This window comes from Miscanthus floridulus, chromosome 14 (genome assembly GCF_019320115.1).
Source record: "Miscanthus floridulus cultivar M001 chromosome 14, ASM1932011v1, whole genome shotgun sequence".
Classification (NCBI taxonomy): Eukaryota; Viridiplantae; Streptophyta; class Magnoliopsida; order Poales; family Poaceae; genus Miscanthus; species Miscanthus floridulus.
The window spans coordinates 31,527,624-31,546,320 of record NC_089593.1 but is presented as its reverse complement, the minus strand read 5'-3'; the positions used below and the strand labels follow the sequence as shown (position 1 = coordinate 31,546,320).

At 48.6% G+C, this 18,697-nt stretch overlaps 1 protein-coding gene across 1 annotated transcript; it reads right to left on the bottom strand.

Annotated features, from left to right (window-relative positions):
* Positions 1-876: 876 nt before the first annotated feature.
* LOC136504229 (uncharacterized) lies at positions 877-2,199 on the bottom strand. The gene is made up of 2 exons (XM_066499081.1): positions 1,280-2,199; positions 877-1,174 (listed from the first exon to the last, which is right to left on the bottom strand). Exons 1-2 carry the CDS (start codon positions 2,197-2,199, stop codon positions 877-879), a joined length of 1,218 nt encoding a protein of 405 aa, XP_066355178.1.
* Positions 2,200-18,697: the final 16,498 nt, after the last annotated feature.

Sequence of the window (18,697 nt, the reverse complement as noted above, 5' to 3'; positions counted from 1 at the left end):
CGAATCGGTCTTGGCTCAGGCTCCCCTCCCATTGGCTGAGGCTTGGCGACTTGGAAATATAACCTTTTTGTTAAAAAGAAAATAAAGACAAGCTAAAATTATGAGGTTGTTGCTTCTTGATTGATTTCTTTCTATTCTTGCATGATTTTTAAATATATAGGCATCTCAGCCACTTATTTGTCCCTGCTTTCATGCATGAGTTCATGGTTGAGTATATCCATGCTCCTTGCTTTATATCCTCTAGCTAGAGGTTGTTTGTCATTAACCATATTTGTTTTTGTTATCTATTGACGGTTTCTTTGTTAAAGGAGTATCCAACAACTTTCTGGTACTTCTGGATATTACTTGTACTGCTGGATATTACTTTCTGGTACTTGTAGATATTACTTGTGCACTGACAACTCACATGATAAAGTGGGTGAGTGTATGTTACTACCTGGATTCGTGCTATGGACCGGAGAGGTGCATGTTTTTTTTGTGATCTCAGAGAGGTGCATGCTGAATACATGGTTTGAGGTGAAGCCGATTTTCGTGCAAGCTATAAACACTCCTTAAAGTATATTTTTCTTACTCAAAACTGCTAGAATGGATGTCTGTTTGTGGTGTAAAGGTGCACTTTTCCGTCATTGGAGCTGGCCATTAAAGAAAAACAATACTCAACGTTTGCTGGCTTCCTTAAAATAATGTTCATAAATCTGAAGTAAAAAAAACTTCACTTGGGCGCAACAAGGAAATATATAGAGAAATGATTTCAATCAAGAAAAGATATACATTATTTAACTTCCCTTACATATATAGAGATAAGCCTGGTACAAAACACTTGTCCCTACATCTCTATTCTTGCTTCCTTCCCATCACCACAATCCTTCTAGCTAGTTATGCCTCCTTGCTGGTACTTTCACCGGAGATGGTGTCATCAACAAGATATGATTCGGGATCAAATCCCTCAAGTTCTGGCTTATCACAAGGAACAGGAACAATACCAACAGTGGAGGTATTGTCTGGCAAAGGTGATCGGTCTTCATCCATCATGACGTCCTCCCAAAACTCCATCAGTAGGGAATCGTCAGCCATATCAGTTTCATCCCAATTGATATGTCCGTTATTCCTCCCATTCAGATTTGTAGTAGAAACGACTTCTGTGTCTAACCTTCCACGCATAACATTTAGATGATGGGCAACAATACTATTGCTTATTTCTGGTTGTCCTTGCAGTTCTCCATCGTTAACACTGATAGTAGCTTTGAGATCAATGCCATCGTTGGCATTGGCAATATGAGAAGCATGTGTGGTATTTCCAGTATGCGCAACCAACAGTTTTGTATGATTCAACTCAGTGATTCCAGTAGAAATAGGGCCATTACTATTAGCAACTAGTGGAATGGATGATAATTCCCATGCAACAGGAGGAACAAAAGGGTAATGGAATGTCACATCTCCATCTTGAGAGACAACATTATTTTTGCTAGCACTTTCAACATAATATGTATCCATCGAAGGAGTTGTGCTCATGTAGCCTTCATTTGGGATATTAGGCAAATGATGTATTGGTCCACCCAGAACAGGTGTCTGTGTGATTGTGGTTGCAATCAAGGGGCATGCTTCTTGTGGTTGGAACCGCAAGGATAGGGGCACATGGTAATCATTTGTTGGTGGCAAAGGAGGAGGAAGAGCAAAGGGGGGATACCTTGCAGACTGAGAAATAAATTGTGGCATTGGGTACTTATGAGGACGACGATGACCGGATGTCTGTGGTTGATCTGTCAACCTATTGTGATTACGCTTCTTAATAGACTTTGGATGATGGGCTGAGTTGTGTTCTCCCTGATGTTTGCATAGAACATCATTCAGAAAATCATATGACTCCATGGAGACAATAGCCTCAGCAATATCAGAGTCTAGTATGATATCCCGATGGTGGGAATTGGCACACATCCTAGAGCGAAGTGAAAGTTCCTGCACAAATATCTCACATGCCTTTGTGACGAAGGATGGCATGTCGAATGTCATCATCATTTTACCCTTCTCGGCACATAGGACCTTTTTTAGACAGGTCATGGGAATCGCACGCTTGCTGAAGTCTTCAATTGCCTCAATTTCATCTTGTTTCTTCCTCCAAAATTCATCTATCGTTTGTTGCTCAGATGATGGCATGGACATCCTTTGTGGTGTAGAAATGTTGTCATCAGGATGGTCCATTTCTTTCTTCTGTGGCCGTGATAGATGCACCTAGATATGAAACAATTATATAGTTATTTCTTACAATTGATGTTGTAATGCAGAAATTACTATTAATTTAACAAACAACTTCTATTATTCTGCTGTAAATGAAAAAATGAGATAAATTTGCAAAGACAACATGCTTTCGCAAAGTGAAGGATATAAGATACAAGATACAAGAAACAAGACTTTAAGAACAACAAGATAGATGTTGTACCTTACTAGATTAGAACTCTGAAAGCATTGAATGTGATACTTTGATAGCACTATTAGTTGTTTCTGAGGATGGTACCATATGTACAGTGTTTTTATAGGAAACCAAAGGATCACCTTTTTGTTGGAAAGAAAATAAAGACACGCTAAAATTATGAGGTTGTTGCTTCTTGATTGATTTCTTTCTATTCTTGTTATATTTTTAAATATATAAGCATCTTTGCCACTTATTTGTCCCTGCTTTCACGCATGAGTTCATGGTTGAGTATATCCATGCTCCTGGCTTTATATCCTCTAGCTAGAGGTTATTTGTCATTAACCATTTTTTTTTTGTTATCTATTGACGGTTGCTTTGTTAAGGGAGTATCCAACAACTTTCTGGTACTTGTAGATATTACTTTCTGGTACTTGTAGATATTACTTGTGCACTATGGATGACAACTCACATGATAAAGTGGGTGAGAGTATGTTACTACCTGGATTCGTGCTATGGACCGGGGAGGTGCATGTTGAATACATGGTTCGAGGTGAAGCCGATTTTCGTGCAAGCTATAAACACTCCTTAAATTATCTTTTTCTTGCTCGAAACTGCCACAATGGATGTCTGTTTGTGGTGTAAAGGTGCACTTTTCTGTCATTAGTCTTATCTTTTCTAGCCAATTGAGGTGTAAAGGTATGTTTTAAAAGGTTACCTTTTTTATTGGCACTACTACACTAATTTTCTTCCTATAGTTTAATGTGTACCAATGATAGAAAAGGTGCACTTTTATATCATTTATTTTATATCGTTTCCAATAATTTGAGATGTAAATCTATGTATTAAATGGTATACTGCTCGTGCTAACGCTACAACAACATTCGGGTGTACGCAAGTTAGAACTTAAATATATGCACTAAAACAAACAAATTATATTGCAGAAAAAGGTAATATAATTGTTTCAGTCAAAAAACATTATCCATGCCAAAGATAACAGCAAAACAATCTTGACAATATCAAAAACATGATCTGAGTCAGTTCCGGTGATCCAACAATTAATTGATATCATTATAAAAAATAATAATTTATTGATATACCATAAAAAAATCAATCCACCAACAAGTAAAGAGTCACGTCCAACAAAAATATGGTTTTATTGTTCAGAAATGCTATACAACACACATGTGTTTTAACACAAAAAACACATGGATTTTTTTATCTCTCTTCCTCTCTCTTTCTCACCAGCGCGCACATGGCGAGCGCACGCGGCAGCGGAGAACCAGCACCAGCTTGCGAACGAGCGAGCGCGGGCGAGCATGGCGCGGCTCCGGCGAGTGGACGCGGTGGGCGAGCATGGCGCGGCTCCGACAAGCGGACGTGGCGGGCGAGCGGACGGCTAGCAGCCTGGGAGGAGCGTCGAGCGGGGCAAAGGCAGAGGCGAGTAGCCTGGGCGCAGGCGGCGGCTACCTGCAGCGACCGCGACCTGAGGCGGTGGCGGCGGCGGAACTGTGATTTGTCCTTCCATAGAAAAAAAAAGTTCCTGTGATTTGTGGATCTGTGATCTTGTGATTATCAAAAGATAGAAGAATGCTGGAGGTAGAAGAAGCGTGGAGGCTGTTGGATCTTAATCTTATGGTGCAAAAAAATTCATGTGTTGAAATTGCATAAAACATATGGTTGTGTAGTAGACAGCTTGTTTCATCGTTTGTGCTGCATGTTAAGATTAAATGCAAGTAAATAAAATTCAACAAGTTAGGACACAACTGAACATTAAGCAATAATAATGATATGCATTAGCTATGTTTTTTCAAATATCATTCTGCAAGCGACCTGCACGGCGTCGTACCTGCCTGCGGCGGCCATCTTCACCTGTGTCACCATGTCCTGCCCTCCCGGAATCCAACCACGGTCACCGGCACCGGCTTTCCCGTCTCTGGCACGAAGCAGGTCATCATCCCCACCTTGGTTGCCATCATGCCCACCCTAGCCTCATACGACGCGTGCACCGCCACGGATGCTTGCCGCCGCCCACTGAACGCCGCACCGCTCCAGGGCATGGTTCCGCAGCGGTGCTATGGCTGCGGGAGGAGAGAGACCACCAAGGAAGGAGTGCACCGGCTCCTCGCTCTCGGTACGGCCCTGCTACCTAGTCCAGTGGCCGACAGCCCTGTTCGGCCCAGTGCTGGCTCCTTGCTGGGGCTAGGCGATGGGATCCATGGCCGGTGAGCCCACCTACAGCCGGCGAGCCAGCGCCAAGGGCTCCCGCAAGCAGCAGCCCCTCGTGGCCTCTACGCCATCGGCTAGTCGGCTGGCTACTTCGCACCATGGCCACGCGCAGCCTCCAGGCGCTTGTGGCCAGCGACCTAGCATTCGCGGCCTGCGGCCTCCGCTCCATGGCCAGCCCGGCCTCTCCTCACCGCCAGCCTGAGCTGGCGGCCCTGAGCACGCGGCCGACGATGATATCTGCTCGTAGTGGCCCTGCACCCGCGGCTACCGGGCCCTTGGCTAGCCTGCTTCCCGAATCTGTATGCGAATGAGAGAGAGGGAAGGAAAAGGATGGAGCGGAGAAAGGAAAAAGAAAGGATGTGCGGCGTGTGACTCAGACTCAGGAGGTGAAGCGACGTGCAAGGGGAAACTGAATTGTCGCGCCCCTGCATATGTGTGCGGTAGGGTTGCGGGAGGGGGAGATTGGCTCATGGAGGTCGAGATCGATTCAACGATGATCATTGGATATGGTTGAGTAAGGAGAGAGAATGGCTGAGAAAAGATCATGTGCTTACGTTTTTAGAATATTGTATTTCTGAGTGCATAAGTTTGGATGGACGTTGTGAAGGTTATCTCTAGGGAGCAGGTAATTTAGGGTGGGTTTAGGTAAATTTTAACTGGTGGTTTATTTATGGGTAGAGAAAAGTTTCTTCTTTTATTGAAACTACTACATTGGATGTATGCTTGTGATGTAAAGATATAAAAGGTAATCTTTTAAAACATACCTTTATACCCGAGGTGAACTGTAAAAGATCAAATCAACAATAAAATAGTGCACCTTTGTGTTTTGCGGTATTGTTTTCATCTATTCATAGATGATGCATGCATTTCTCCTACATCATCTCCTTTGTGTTGTATTCATGGTTATTGTAACAATGATGTGATTCCTTTACATGTGTATTTTGGCTATATATGCTATAGAGACTACACCATGCATGATACAAACAAAATCAACAACTTTCGTGATGACCACCTATGCTTTGTAAACTAAAGACAACTTATCATCTTGTATAACCCAAAAAGTAAAGTTCAAAGTGCATGACTTTTTTGTGAAAGCTGTGGTTATCAATATGTTTCTTACTTCATGAAGGAAAAGTTAAAGCTCATGCTTCCTTACAAAATTTACCACTAAATAGAATCTTGTTTCAAATCAAACAAAAATATTTCATGATGAAGATAGAGAACAAGAGATGAATTACCTATGAGGTATCACATGAAGAATCCATAGTCAATAGATACATAGTTATTGAAGAAGTAACTGAGTAGCTGCACCCTTTTCTATGAGTAAATCGGAATAAGTAATTGTAACATTTGGAATCATTTGCACCCTTTTCTACGAGTAAATTGGAATATAAATTGCACCGGAAAGGGCTGTTTTTCTACTACAAGGATAACATACATGAAGACACCACCACCACACATAATTACAAGTGTGTCACAAATGAAACCATAATGCAATCGTGTGAGGGTACGGCCCCGGATACACACGACAGACCACATAAGACGAAGCCTTACGGGGCACGGCCCTCCTCGGCGCATCCCGCAAGACAACAGGAAGATATCTTGAAGATACTACGGGATCTGTTAGGATACGTATGATCCCTTGATTCCTGTAATCTGTTATTCCTTTTCGGTTATCTTCTAGATTTAACCGACTTGTAACCCTGCCCCCAGACTATATAAGGCGAGCAGGGACCCCTCCAAACACACACAATATCATACGATAGCCAATACAATCCAACAGAACATAGGAGTAGGGTATTACGTCGTGCGGATGGCCCGAACCTGTCTAACTCGTGTGTCTCTGTTGCCTTCTTGTTCTCGATTACACACATATCTGCCGATCAATCTACCTTCATGGGATACCCCCTCGGAGGACTGTCGACAATATTCTATCGACAGTTGGCACGCCAGGTAGGGGTGTGCGTGCTGTTTCCATGTCGAACAAGATGGTACGTTTTGTAGGCTCTTCGTCCCTCCCATAGCCTGGCCAGATCTTCACGGTCGGATCGATCTCGTGGATCATCAACGCTGACAGAGTCAGAGAGCTCATCGAGCCAGTGCAGATCAATACTGCGCTAATCACCCCAACACCTGCGACTGCAGATCTGATCTCGGAACCACCTCCGAGGTTGCTTTCACCGACAAATCGCCGCCCGCTCCCCCGCTACCCAAGGAGGCAAATCAACAATGATGATCTGATCGCATCTATCGATCAGGTTGGCCAGAAGCTCGCCGATTGCCTCTCCATCATAGAATCGGCTCTTACCACTCTGGTCTAGCGCCGACCACCCTCCGATTCATATCTATCGGAGGTGGATCAGGAAACTCTAGGGGTTATGGCCCTACCCTTCAGGCTCACCAATGTCGCCGCCGCCTATCAAGATGCCCTAAGGGGCAAATTTGCCGACCAGGTTGGAGATATCGACCCTCTCGCCGACCGGCTCCTGCCGGCTATCAGCATGCTACACATCGGCCGATGCCCCAGAGCATCCCTCCAAACCATCCTGGAGGAGAATCCAGACTCCGAGTCCCAGGGCTCTATGGAGACTATCGCCGAAACCACTGCCGGACAACCTCCTTTCCCTCCCTTCCATGGAGGCGCAATCTTCAACGTCAGCGTCGACAGCCCCTCGAAGGAAGGGGAAACTGAGGAGGGTCGCACCGCCCGCGTCAACATGAACGACAACCATGTGCAGTGCTGAGCAAACAAAGCTACCCTTGTGCTAGCCAAGGATACTCGCAATGATCAGCTCAACTTGCAAGGAAGGCCATGCCAACTCCAACGCAACCTCGACAACGAATTTGTCCATGTTGAAGGCCACGATGTCTACAAGACCCGAAGCGCCAACTTGACTGTGGCCACGAATTAGCTCGCCTGGCTCCCACAGACACCGAAGGTCGCCGCCATGCTTAAAGCGGTGCACTGCCAGGTCAACGAGATCCGCCAGGATCAGAGACCTTCCTACTCGATGAGCTCAATTCGCAGATCAGCCGTGCCGAGATCTAATCGGTGCCCTAGCCAAAGTCGTTTTGTCGACCAGCACCATGATGATGGACAACCTCTCCAGGGAGGAGCCAAGGGCAACCGCGTCGACCACCCTCGCCAACACGACTAGGAAGTCGACCAGGACGTCTGAGCCACACCTCAACAATCTTCGAGATGCGCGACGACGTATCGACGAGCACCATTTTTCTCTCCATGAAGAAGAAGTATGCCACCGTCAAGAGTACAAGCAAGTGTTCGGTAAATCAGACTCAACCCTCCAGCCACTCAATGCTGGCAACGCCGCAGATCATGACGGCGACGATCCCAAAGGGCCCCGAGCACTCACAAGGGCACTTCGGACACTCCAGTGGCCCCGTGGTTTCAAAATCACTAGGGTCGAGCCCTACGAAGGACGGATGAACCCCACACAGTGGCTACAAGCTTATGCCACTGTTGTGTGCGCCGCCGAGGGAGGATACCAGCATCATGGCAAACTATCTTCCCATCGTGCTCATGCCAACTGCAATGAACTAGTTCACAAGCCTCGCCCCGGACTCCATCGGATCCTAGGAAGAGCTAAAGAAGGTCTTCACCAACAACTACATGGCCATGTGTACTCTACCGGGCACCAAGCACAATCTGAACCACATTTACTAGAAGCCATCCGAGCTCCTCCATAGCTACATTAGACGCTTTTCAAGAAGAGGAATTCTATTCCCAACATCACAGAAGCAGAGGTCATCACCGCCTTCGTCTGAGGACTCCATCACCGTAGCCTCTACTCTAAGTTCAATCGCAAGCCACCTAAGGGGATCGGTGAGATGATAACAACCACCGATCAATACGCCGACGCCGAAGAGGCCGAAGTGCGCTTCAACGAGGATGCGGGCATTCATCGCCCAACTCGCCGCAGTGATGAGCGACCCGACGACCGGCACCACAGCGACTGCCGCTATGATGACCACAGTCACCATCGGGACAGTGGCCGTGATTGGCCAAAAGGATCCAAATCTAGTCAATATCGCCGCCGCCGACTAGACCACATCATCGCCGCCATTGATGAACCTCGCGCCAAGCGCAACTATGATGAGTAGTACAAGAAGATCCTCAATGGCCCCTGCCCTCTCCACAAAAACAGCGAGCATGAGATGAAGGACTGTCTTGGCTTGGCTAAGGAGTTCTAGGCTAAATAGCCAGACGACGATAACAACGATGGAGCCGGAGACTGCTGACCACCTAGGGCAACAACAATGCCTTCTAGGATCACGACAAAGTGGTCACCACCATCTTCGAGGGCCTCACTGCTGCCAAGAGCAGAAGAGATCGGAAGCTCACTGCCCGCCGGGTGCTCGCCATCAATGCAGAAGACACCGTCACCAACCCTAGCTATCGCCCCTGGTCCAAGGTCCCCATCACCTTAGCAGGACCGACCAGTGGGCGAACATCCCTTACACAGGGCATTTCCCCTTGACCTTGATGCAACCGTCCAGAAAGGGACTTTTTAGAAAAGTGCTTGTCAACGATGGGAGCGCTTTGAACCTCCTCTTCGCCGGAGCCCTAAAGGAGCTGGGGCATGGGCTAGGAGATCTCACACCCTCCGACTTCTCCTTCTGGGGTGTGGTACCTGGCAGGGCATCCAAACCGCTTGGAGAGATCACCCTACCAGTATAGTTCGGCATGACTAGCAACTATCGTGTCGAGCACATCAACTTCTACGTTGCCGACTTCAACACCGCCTACCATGCCATACTTGGTCGGCCAGCTCTGGTCAAGTTTCTAGCCATACCGCACTATGCCTATCTGGTGCTGAAGATGCCTTCACCTACAGGAGTCCTGGCCCTGCAGGCCAACCTCTCCATCGCCTATGCCTACGAGACAGAAAGTCTCACCCGCGCTGAAGCCACCGACCTCTCCATCCAGATGGCTAGCGAGGTCACCGACACCAAGACGGCACCCACTGACGACCTAGAGATCCCAGCGCTGGAGCCTCCATGTGCCTCCGCCAAGTCCAAGGAAACAAAGGAGGTCGACCTCGACCTCACGACCCCACCAAGACCGTGAAGATTGGGGCTCACCTCGACCCCAAATAGGAAAGCGTGCTCATCTCCTTCCAACATGCCAATGCCGATGTGTTTGCTTGGAAACCTGTAGACATGCCGAGGGGTACCATGGGAGAAGATCGAGCACTCCTTGAATGTCTCGCCGACCGCCAAACCAATCAAGTAGAAACTCCGACGATTCACGCCAGACAAGAAGGAGGCTATTAGGGTAGAAATAAAATGGCTCCTAGCTACCGGATTTATCAAAGAAGTGTATCATCCAGAGTGGTTAGCAAACCCTATTCTCGTTCAAAAAAAGAATAAAGAATGGAGAATGTGCGTTGATTACAATGATCTTAACAAACACTGCCCTAAAGACCCCTTTGGTCTGCCGTGGATAGATGAGGTTGTAGACTCCACCACCGGTTGTGAATTGCTCTCCTTCCTCGATTGTTACTCCGACTATCACCAGATATCCCTCAAGGAAGATGACCAGATCAAGACATCATTCATCACGCCTTTTGGTGCATATTGCTATACCACCATGTCCTTCGGACTCAAGAACGCTAGGGCGACCTACCAAAGGGCCATCTAGATGTGCCTCGATCAACAGATAGGCTACAACATCAAAGATTACATTGAAGATGTGGTCGTCAAGTGAAAGACCGCTGATAATCTCATCGCTGATCTTGAAGAAACATTCGCCATCCTGAAAAGGTACAGATGGAAGTTGAACCCTTCAAAGTGCATCTTTGGAGTTTCATCCGGCATACTCCTGGGCTACATCATCAACACTCATGGCATCGAGCCCAACCTCGACAAGGTCTCCGCCATCACCAACATGAAATGGCCAGCGTACGTAAAGGATATTCATAAGCTTATAGGTTGCATGGCTGCTCTCAGCTGCTTTATATCGTGCCTTAGCGAAAAGGGACTACCATTCTTCAAACTCCTCAAGGCCTCCGAGCGCTTCTCCTAATCGGGGGAGGCAGATACAGCTTTTGAGCAGCTCAAGTTGTTTCTAATGAAGCCTCTGATCATGACGGCGCCTCGACCAGACGAGACTCTACTGATCTACATCGCCACCACTTCTCGCGTCATTAGCACAAGCTATCATCGTTGAGCGCGAAGAGGTCGAACATGCCTATAAGGTGCAACGTCTGGTCTACTTCATCAGTGAGGTCCTTAATGAGTCCAAAACTTATTATCCTCAAGTTTAGAAATTGCTATACACAATTCTGGTCACATCGCGCAAGCTTCCGCCATTACTTCGGGTATTACAAGATCGCCGTGGTCACCGAGTTCCCTCTGGGGGGGACATTCTCCACAACAAAGAGGCCAATGGCCAGCATCATCAAGTGGGATATCGAGCTCGGCACTTACTCCATCGAATTCAGAAGTAGGCCTACCATCAAGTCATAGGCGCTCGCTGATTTCGTCGCTGAGTGGACCGAGATTCAAGAGCCCATCCCCGCTACTTGCCCTGAGCACTGGGTGATGTACTTCGACTGGCACTCTCAACATCAACGGTGCTAGTGCTAGGCATCTTATTCATTACTCCGACCAAAGACAAGCTCCAATACGTTCTCCGAATACATTTTCTAGCCTCCAACAACGCCGCTGAATACAAAGCATGTCTCCACGGACTCCATATAGCCATCAAGCTCGGTGTCAAATGCCCCATGGTATACAAAGACTCTACGCTAGTCATCAAGTGGCTCAACAAAGACTAGTCCTGCTCCAGTGTGGAGATGGACACATATTGTGCCAAATCAGGAAACTCGAAGAGAAGTTCTATGGTATCGAGTACCACCATGTGGTATGAGATCAAAATTAGCTCACCGACCACCTATCTAAGATAGGCTCTTCTCGCATCGTGATTCCACCTAGGGGTTTTTGTTAAGACCTCTTTATGCCGTCTATTAAGGAAGAAAAGGAAGTTCAAGAAATTCCCCCTGTCGAGCAGCTAGTGCTTACAGTACCTTCGCCGGCCGCCGATTGGAGGGAACAGTTCATCAAGTACCTCACCAGCACCGATGTACCCGCCAACAAGACTAAAACTCAACGCCTAATCCATCGAAGCAAGCATTACGTGTTGGTGGACAGGAACTTGGTGAGGAAAAGTGCCAAGGAAGGGATACTGTAGAAATGCATCACCCAAGAAGAGGGGGTGAAACTACTTCTCGAAATTCACTCTGGTTCCTGCGGCAACCACGTGGCCTCGAGAAACCTGGTTGGCAAAGCTTTCCGAGCTAGTTTTTACTGGCCCACGGCCATCACCGATGCAGAAGACCTTGTCCGACATTGTGAAGGATGCCATTTTTTTGTTAAGCAAATACACGTGCCGGCACAAGAACTGCAAACCATCACAGCTTCCTGGCCTTCTGCATGCTGGGGACTGGACATGATCGGACCTTTCAAGCTAGCGCTAGGTGGTTTCCGGTATGTGTACGTTGCCATCGACAAGTTCTCCAAGTGGATCAAATACAAACCGCTTGTTTCGGCTACTACAAAGAAGGCAGTCGAGCTCTTTGAAGATATCATCCACATATTCGGTCTCCCGAATAGCACTATCACTGACCTTGGAACTACATTCACCAGTCATCATTTTTGGGACTTCTACAAAGACCGATGCATCTCCATCAAATATGTCTCCATTGCCCATCCTAGAGCCAACGGCCATGTCAAACGGGCGAACAGCATGATCCTTGATGCCCTCAAAAAGAGGCTATATTAGAAAGAGGAAAAGGATCCGGGCAGATGGCTCAAAGAGCTCCTAGCTGTGGTCTGGGGACTACGCACTCAAGCTAGTTGCAGCATCGGTGTGTCTCCATATTTCTTGGTCTACGGCTCAGAAGCCATACTACCAGCGGACATTGCCTTCTGAGCACCTAGGGTGGAACATTATAGTGAAGAGCAAGCCGCAGCTGTTCGAACAGAGGACGTTGATAGGGACGAAGAAGAATGCCTAATCACCTGTATTTGCACAGCCAAATACCTAGAAGACTTGCGAAGATATTACAACCGCAACATCAAAGGTTGTTCGTTTGCTATCGACGACCTTGTTCTCTGTAGAAAATAGAAAACTAAAGGAATGCACAAGCTCTCCTCCCCCTGGGAAGGGCCAAGGGCCCTACGTGGTCAAAGAGGTTACCCAACTAGGGTCTTACTGGCTATGTGACTTGGACAGAATCAAAATTCCCAATTCATGGCACATGGAGCACCTTATACGTTTCTATCCCTGAAATGCTCCAGATATATACTCTCCACTCCATATTGAATGAAGTTTTTGTCGCCATAATTTGTCTCCATTATTTCTCTATTATGATTTAATCTCCATTTGCAGTCGCCAACTCTAAGCTACTATTAACAAACTCCAATATGTGATCTCCATAAATGCTCCGCCACATTTCTCCATATCTCTAAGATATTTCGCCAACCGCCGAGCAGCACACGTTCTGCTCTATGCTCGATGGAGAAGACCCAGTCTCTGATCTCTCCCTACACATGCTATGGGCTCCACGCTCTATGTTATGGGTGGTCGACTGTGGTTCCTTGGTCACGCCTGTTCCTCCTACATGTGCACAGGCTCCGTGCTCGACGTTATGGAATACGGGCTAGCCAAGGCCAAGAGCCCAGTAAAGAACTAACTGCTCGGACACTACTTATACTACGTATAATTGCGTTAGGGTTAACACTACAATGATTTTTCAATGAAATACTGGCAAACTGCATAAACATGCACATGTCACTTTACAACATTTATACATACACATAAATGATTGTCTGTGCCCTCACGCGTTTTAACTATCCTCTCCAGCTATTATAGATTACTCTCCGAGCAGGTCATTTGGCTTGGCCATCGCCGTCCATCTCGCCAAACAGGTCAACATCATAGGCCAGTTTCTTCGCTGCGTCCTCCACCTCATCTTCCAGCTGCTGATGCTCCATCGCGCCCGTCCCTCTGGTGAATCTGGCCCCTATCGCTTGAAGGTCAATGACAGGGTAGTAGGACCGGACCACCGCTAGAGCGTGTGTAACGGTGATGATAGTGGCATCGTGGTTGAAGCTTTTGAAGTTCTCCCATGCCGCCTTGCACCTATCAATGATGGTGTCTGGATGGGGCGGCCTACCGTCGGGCTAAGGAGCCACCTCCATGTTTACCCAGTCGAGCACCGACTTGACTCCCGCAACTACGGCATTGAGCTTGTTCCTCTGGGTCCTAGCCTCCTGCTCTAGCACATCAAACTACGCCTTGGCCCTATAACGGTAGTCTGCAGGCATCACAAGGGTGTGTCAAGCAAAGAAATTACTCCAGCAGTAACTCTAACCACGAAGTACTTACCTTTCAGCTCTTTCGCTAGCTTCTCTACCCGCCCAGTCATCTTCTTCTCCTCCTCCTAGAGTTGACCGATGACTTGGCTTAACTAGCCGAGCTCTGCATCTTGCTCTACAAGCATAACGGTCATCAACAACAATAAGACTTCAGCAATGCAAAGTAAATTCGCCGATCTGCCATACCTTTTTTCTGCTCGAAGACATTTCTCAGCTACCCAAAATTGCGCTCCAGCTGCTCGGAAACACTCGTAAGCTGCTCGGAGATGGTCACCAGCTGCTTGGATAGAGCCCCATTTTGGTACTCCAGATCCCGCACAATAGCTCTGGCAAGATCCTGCTCGTGCTTGGGCCCTCTAGACAGTTTTTCTCCATAAGCTTCATCGCCTCCTTTAGCTTTGCGTTCTCCTCAGTGAGGGTCTCCATCCTCTAGATCAAGCTGTCACCGTTGTTCGGCTAGTCCAAGCTATCCCCTACAATAGCACCAAGATTATGAAGAACTCCAATCTCCAACGCCAAATATGAACATTGCTGATGCACTGCTAACCTTGATCTGCTTCATCGCTGTGGAAAGGGTGGACTCCAGCCTCCATGAGCTCCCTAGGTGGCGTCCTCCTCCTCAACGACCACCACTTCATCGCCCCGCTTGAAGGAGGATCCAGAATGGCTTGAGGGCGAGCTTCCTCATGCTCAATCTCCTCCACTTCATCCTCCTCCGTAGCTAGGGGCACCACCATGGGGCTCGGATGGCCGCACAGCGTGTCCGACCATGCCCTCCGATGCCTCAAGGAGCGCCATCTCCTCCTCTGGCACCACCAGCTTCTCCGCTCCATACTCCAGTGTGCGGCGTCGGCAACTCTAGCTTTAGCCTTTGAAGACCCAGCAGGCTCCCGCCATTGCCTCGAGCACCGCCGCCGGCTTGTCTGTCGTCAACGCCAACAGTTCTCCACCACCAAGTTCATCAGCAGCGGCGGTTGACTCCTCCGTAGGCCGCCGAGCACCCAGGGACTCCGGGACGGGGTCTGCTGGCATTGCTTCCATGCTGGGACTAGCCCCCAGCTGCTCGCCGGTCTGGACAGACGGATTCAAATCCTCTGTACGCCTCGCTCTGCATCAGATTGACTCGTCAATAGCCAAAAGAGATAAAGATACGACATCAAAGTAAGTCCAAGGCAAGGATACTTATGTGTCAGCCTCCAGGTACACTTTTCTAAACCGGCGATGCCTACCCGAGCCCCTAGGTGCGGCCCTGGGGTCGACCCACATGCCCTGAGGTGGAGGTCTCACGGCCTCCACCGTCGGCCTCTCTTCCACCTACTGCTTCTTGGGGACTCCCTTCGCCTGCTGCTCGGGGACTCCCTTCACCTACTGCTTGGGGACTTCCTCCCCTCCCATCGATTGTACCTCCACGCGCGTGTTGCGCGGAGGTGCTTCAATGCTCGGTGGAGGAGCCACTGGAGCCCCGTCGTCATTCGACCACTCAGACATCGCCGTACTCTGCATTCGAGTGGTCTGGTCACCGCCAAGCGGATGCCGCCTGGCTTGTGGGGAGTAGCACCCGCCATCTTCCTCTTCTTCTGGGCCAGCTCATCTGCCGCTGCCCTCTTCCCCCAGACTTTCTTCAACACCAGGGGGGGGACTCTCTGTTCGACCAGTGTCCACGCCTCTAGATTCCGACGAGGCACTGATGGCACCCTCCTCAGGCAGCATTGTTGGCTGAGCGTCCACTGCCCTCGACCAATCGCTCCTCGGCATGCCCGAGAAGTACGCCGCTCATTCCTGCGAATGGATCTTTCCACAAGTTAATTAGTTCACTACTCGGCAATGCTACTAGGATAAAAAGGATCAGGAACAAACAATTGAGACTTTTACCTAAGGAGGTGGGTTCAGTGCAGTTAAAGGATCTCGTCTGCCCTGACACATTGAACTGAGGCATTTGGAGCGAATAGCCCTATGGCCCGCTCTAGCACATCATCCTTTGACAGCCTCTCCGACCTCTCTTAGGTGCCGTTGGTGTCCCCCTTGAAGTCAAAGCCCGTGTGGGCCCTCTCCTTGAACGGCTGGATGCAGCGCACTATGAAGCTCGCCGCCACTAATCCGCCATTCATCTTCATGCCTCTTTATTAGGTCGAGGAGCTCCCTCACCTGCTCCATGTCAGCACTGCTCAGGCCTCTCTGACCAGCTCCTCTGGTTCTCTAGAACATGGTCGACGTCAGCAGCGGATGGCAGGATGGATCTGCTTCATGTAGAACCACCTGGCGTTCCACCCCTTCAGCGAGGTGTTCAGCGGTATAGTGATGTACTCGCCTGCCATTCCATCATAGAGTTGAAGATAAACTGCCGCCTGACCACCTTAGAACCGCCACCACCCTTCTTCTTCAGCCAGAACAGATGACAGAAGAGGTTGAAGTGGGGAAGAACTCTAAGATACGCCTCACTAGAAGTGGATAAAAATCAAGATGTGCAAGATAGTGTTTGGGTGGAGATTGCACAGTACTAACTCTCCAGAACTCCAATAGGTCCCCTCAAGAAAGGATGAACAGGAAATCCTAACCCGCGCTAGAAATAATCTTCAGAAACTACTTACTTCAGTCTGTATCAGTCATCGGGAAGGGCTCACCACTGGCTGGCCACCATTCGGTGGTGACACGATCAGAAAGGACACCCTGCCTCCACCATCCTGATGATCTCCGCCTCCCCCATGTTCGACAGGCACCCACTTCGTTGTCACTGGTTGGCTCCGACGGTCAGCCTTCTTCGGGTTTCCAGCTCCCCTCTTCGGCGCCATCTCTCAGATCTGGTTTGGGATTGACGGCAGAAGCGCGAGGGCTGAGGAGGAAGACGAAGGGGTGAAATGGCAAAGGTGGGAGCGCGGGGTGCGGCTGACGCAGTTATAAAGCACCCCCCCACCTTTCGCATTCGAGGGTTTTTGGGAAACCGCTCCATGATTTGCGCCTCTCTGAATTGTCCGCAATAGCGTGGTCGGCTGTTGTAACACCCTAAAATTTGCATTCTTTTTAAAATAGTAAATTTGATTTAATTATGTTATTATGTGTGCATTGAAATATAGGGAATTAATAATTTTTGGGAAATTAAAAAATCAGATATAAGGTTAGTACCCTTTTTATGCATACATGCTGCCTGCACTTTCATCTTTGTAATGATTGGTCTTGAATCAAAGTTCAAATGAATTCATAATCTATTTGAAAATGCTTTTGGAAATCTATTAAAAAAATCCTTCTCACTCCCTCCCCTCTCTCATTTCGGTCCTGCTGGCCCTAGCCCCAGCCCAGCTGCGCGGCTTTTCTCCTTTGTGCACCGTGACGGCCTGCGCAGCCCAAGCAAGCGCGCCGGCCTAGCTCGGGTAGGAAACTGCTGTCGCGCCCTCCTTCTCTCTCTGCGCTGATAGCTTGTGCCCACTTGCTAGCGCCATCGCCAACCTTTCGCGCGTCCCGCGCCCGCGTCCGGTCCAAGTGCAACCGTCGTCGCACCGCGCCCATGTCCGTATCGTGGGAGCGTCCCCCGCGCCCTGCCTCTACAAAAATGGAGCCGTGACCCCGCCGCACCCCCCTGCTGTCTCCCCGCACCCTCTCACATTCGCCCGTGCATGAGGAAACCGTCGCACCGCAGAGCCGTGGTTCGCCGACCGCCCCTTCGCGTGGTCCGTCGTCCCTGAGCCACCTCCATCTCTGATTTTCGTAGTGGTGAGAATCGCTGTGCTCTCCTCTTTCTCCCCGACTTTTTCCCTTGGCATTTGGCGGCTTGTATGACCGTTATTGCATGCGCCCACGAGCTTCCGGCCGCCGGCCATGGCGACCGCCGCCTCGGCCGCGTCCTCCGGTCACCGTATCGGCCTGGCCGAGGTCCCCTTCTCCCCTGCCACCGGTGCTCTCGGAGGGGCACACCATGGCCCGTAGGCGGAGTTCCGCACGCGCCAGCCTGTTCTCGCCACCGGCCATGGCTGCGCCGCCGCCGGAACTACTGTTCCCGGCCGGCATCCCTTTCTCTCTCCCCCCTGATCTAATCCGAACCACCCATCCATGATCCGACGGCTTAGATCGGATGATACCCCTTCGCATGGCTGTTTTGCTTAAGAGACCCTGAGTTTTTCTAAGTCCTAACCCGCTGTCCAAAGCATGTTTCTAGAGTACGCTTTCTCATTTTGAAAACGTAAAGTATACTGTTTTAGTCCAAAATATGTTTTCAGTATTTACATAAATGCCACTAGATTTGTTTTGCTCATAAAAACTTTGTTTTAGCTCCGAATTGACCCGTTCAAATTGCGTTAGTTTCATAATTTCATAATCTACGTGTTAGTACCACTGTTAATCATGTTTGCAACTTTTAAATTTCATGGTTAGATTTAATTAAATAAATTGCTATAGGAAATCCCGTTTAAATCATAACTTTCGCGTATTAGCTCCGTTTTCGTGAACTTCGTGTTGTCGTGATCGTAGCGCGACATAGAATCTTTTCATAAACATTTTATCTTGTTTTCTATACTTCTGGTGCACTGTTCTAACTGTAGGATTGTTTGCTTTGCATGAATGCCTTTGGAATATTGTATGTTGCTGTGTTGGTTGTGTTTAGACGGTGAGGAGAACGTTGGTGACCAGGAGTACTTTGACGACTAGCAGGATCAGCAGGAGTTTGCTAAC

Excerpts from the sequence above, each read along its gene's own strand:
- LOC136504229 (XM_066499081.1), bottom strand. The coding sequence starts at position 2,199 with ATGGACCATCCTGATGACAACATTTCTACACCACAAAGGATGTCCATG. Across the intron at positions 1,175-1,279 it reads GGAAATACCACACATGCTTC|TCATCTAAATGTTATGCGTG; the intron begins TCATATTGCCAA and ends TATTGTTGCCCA.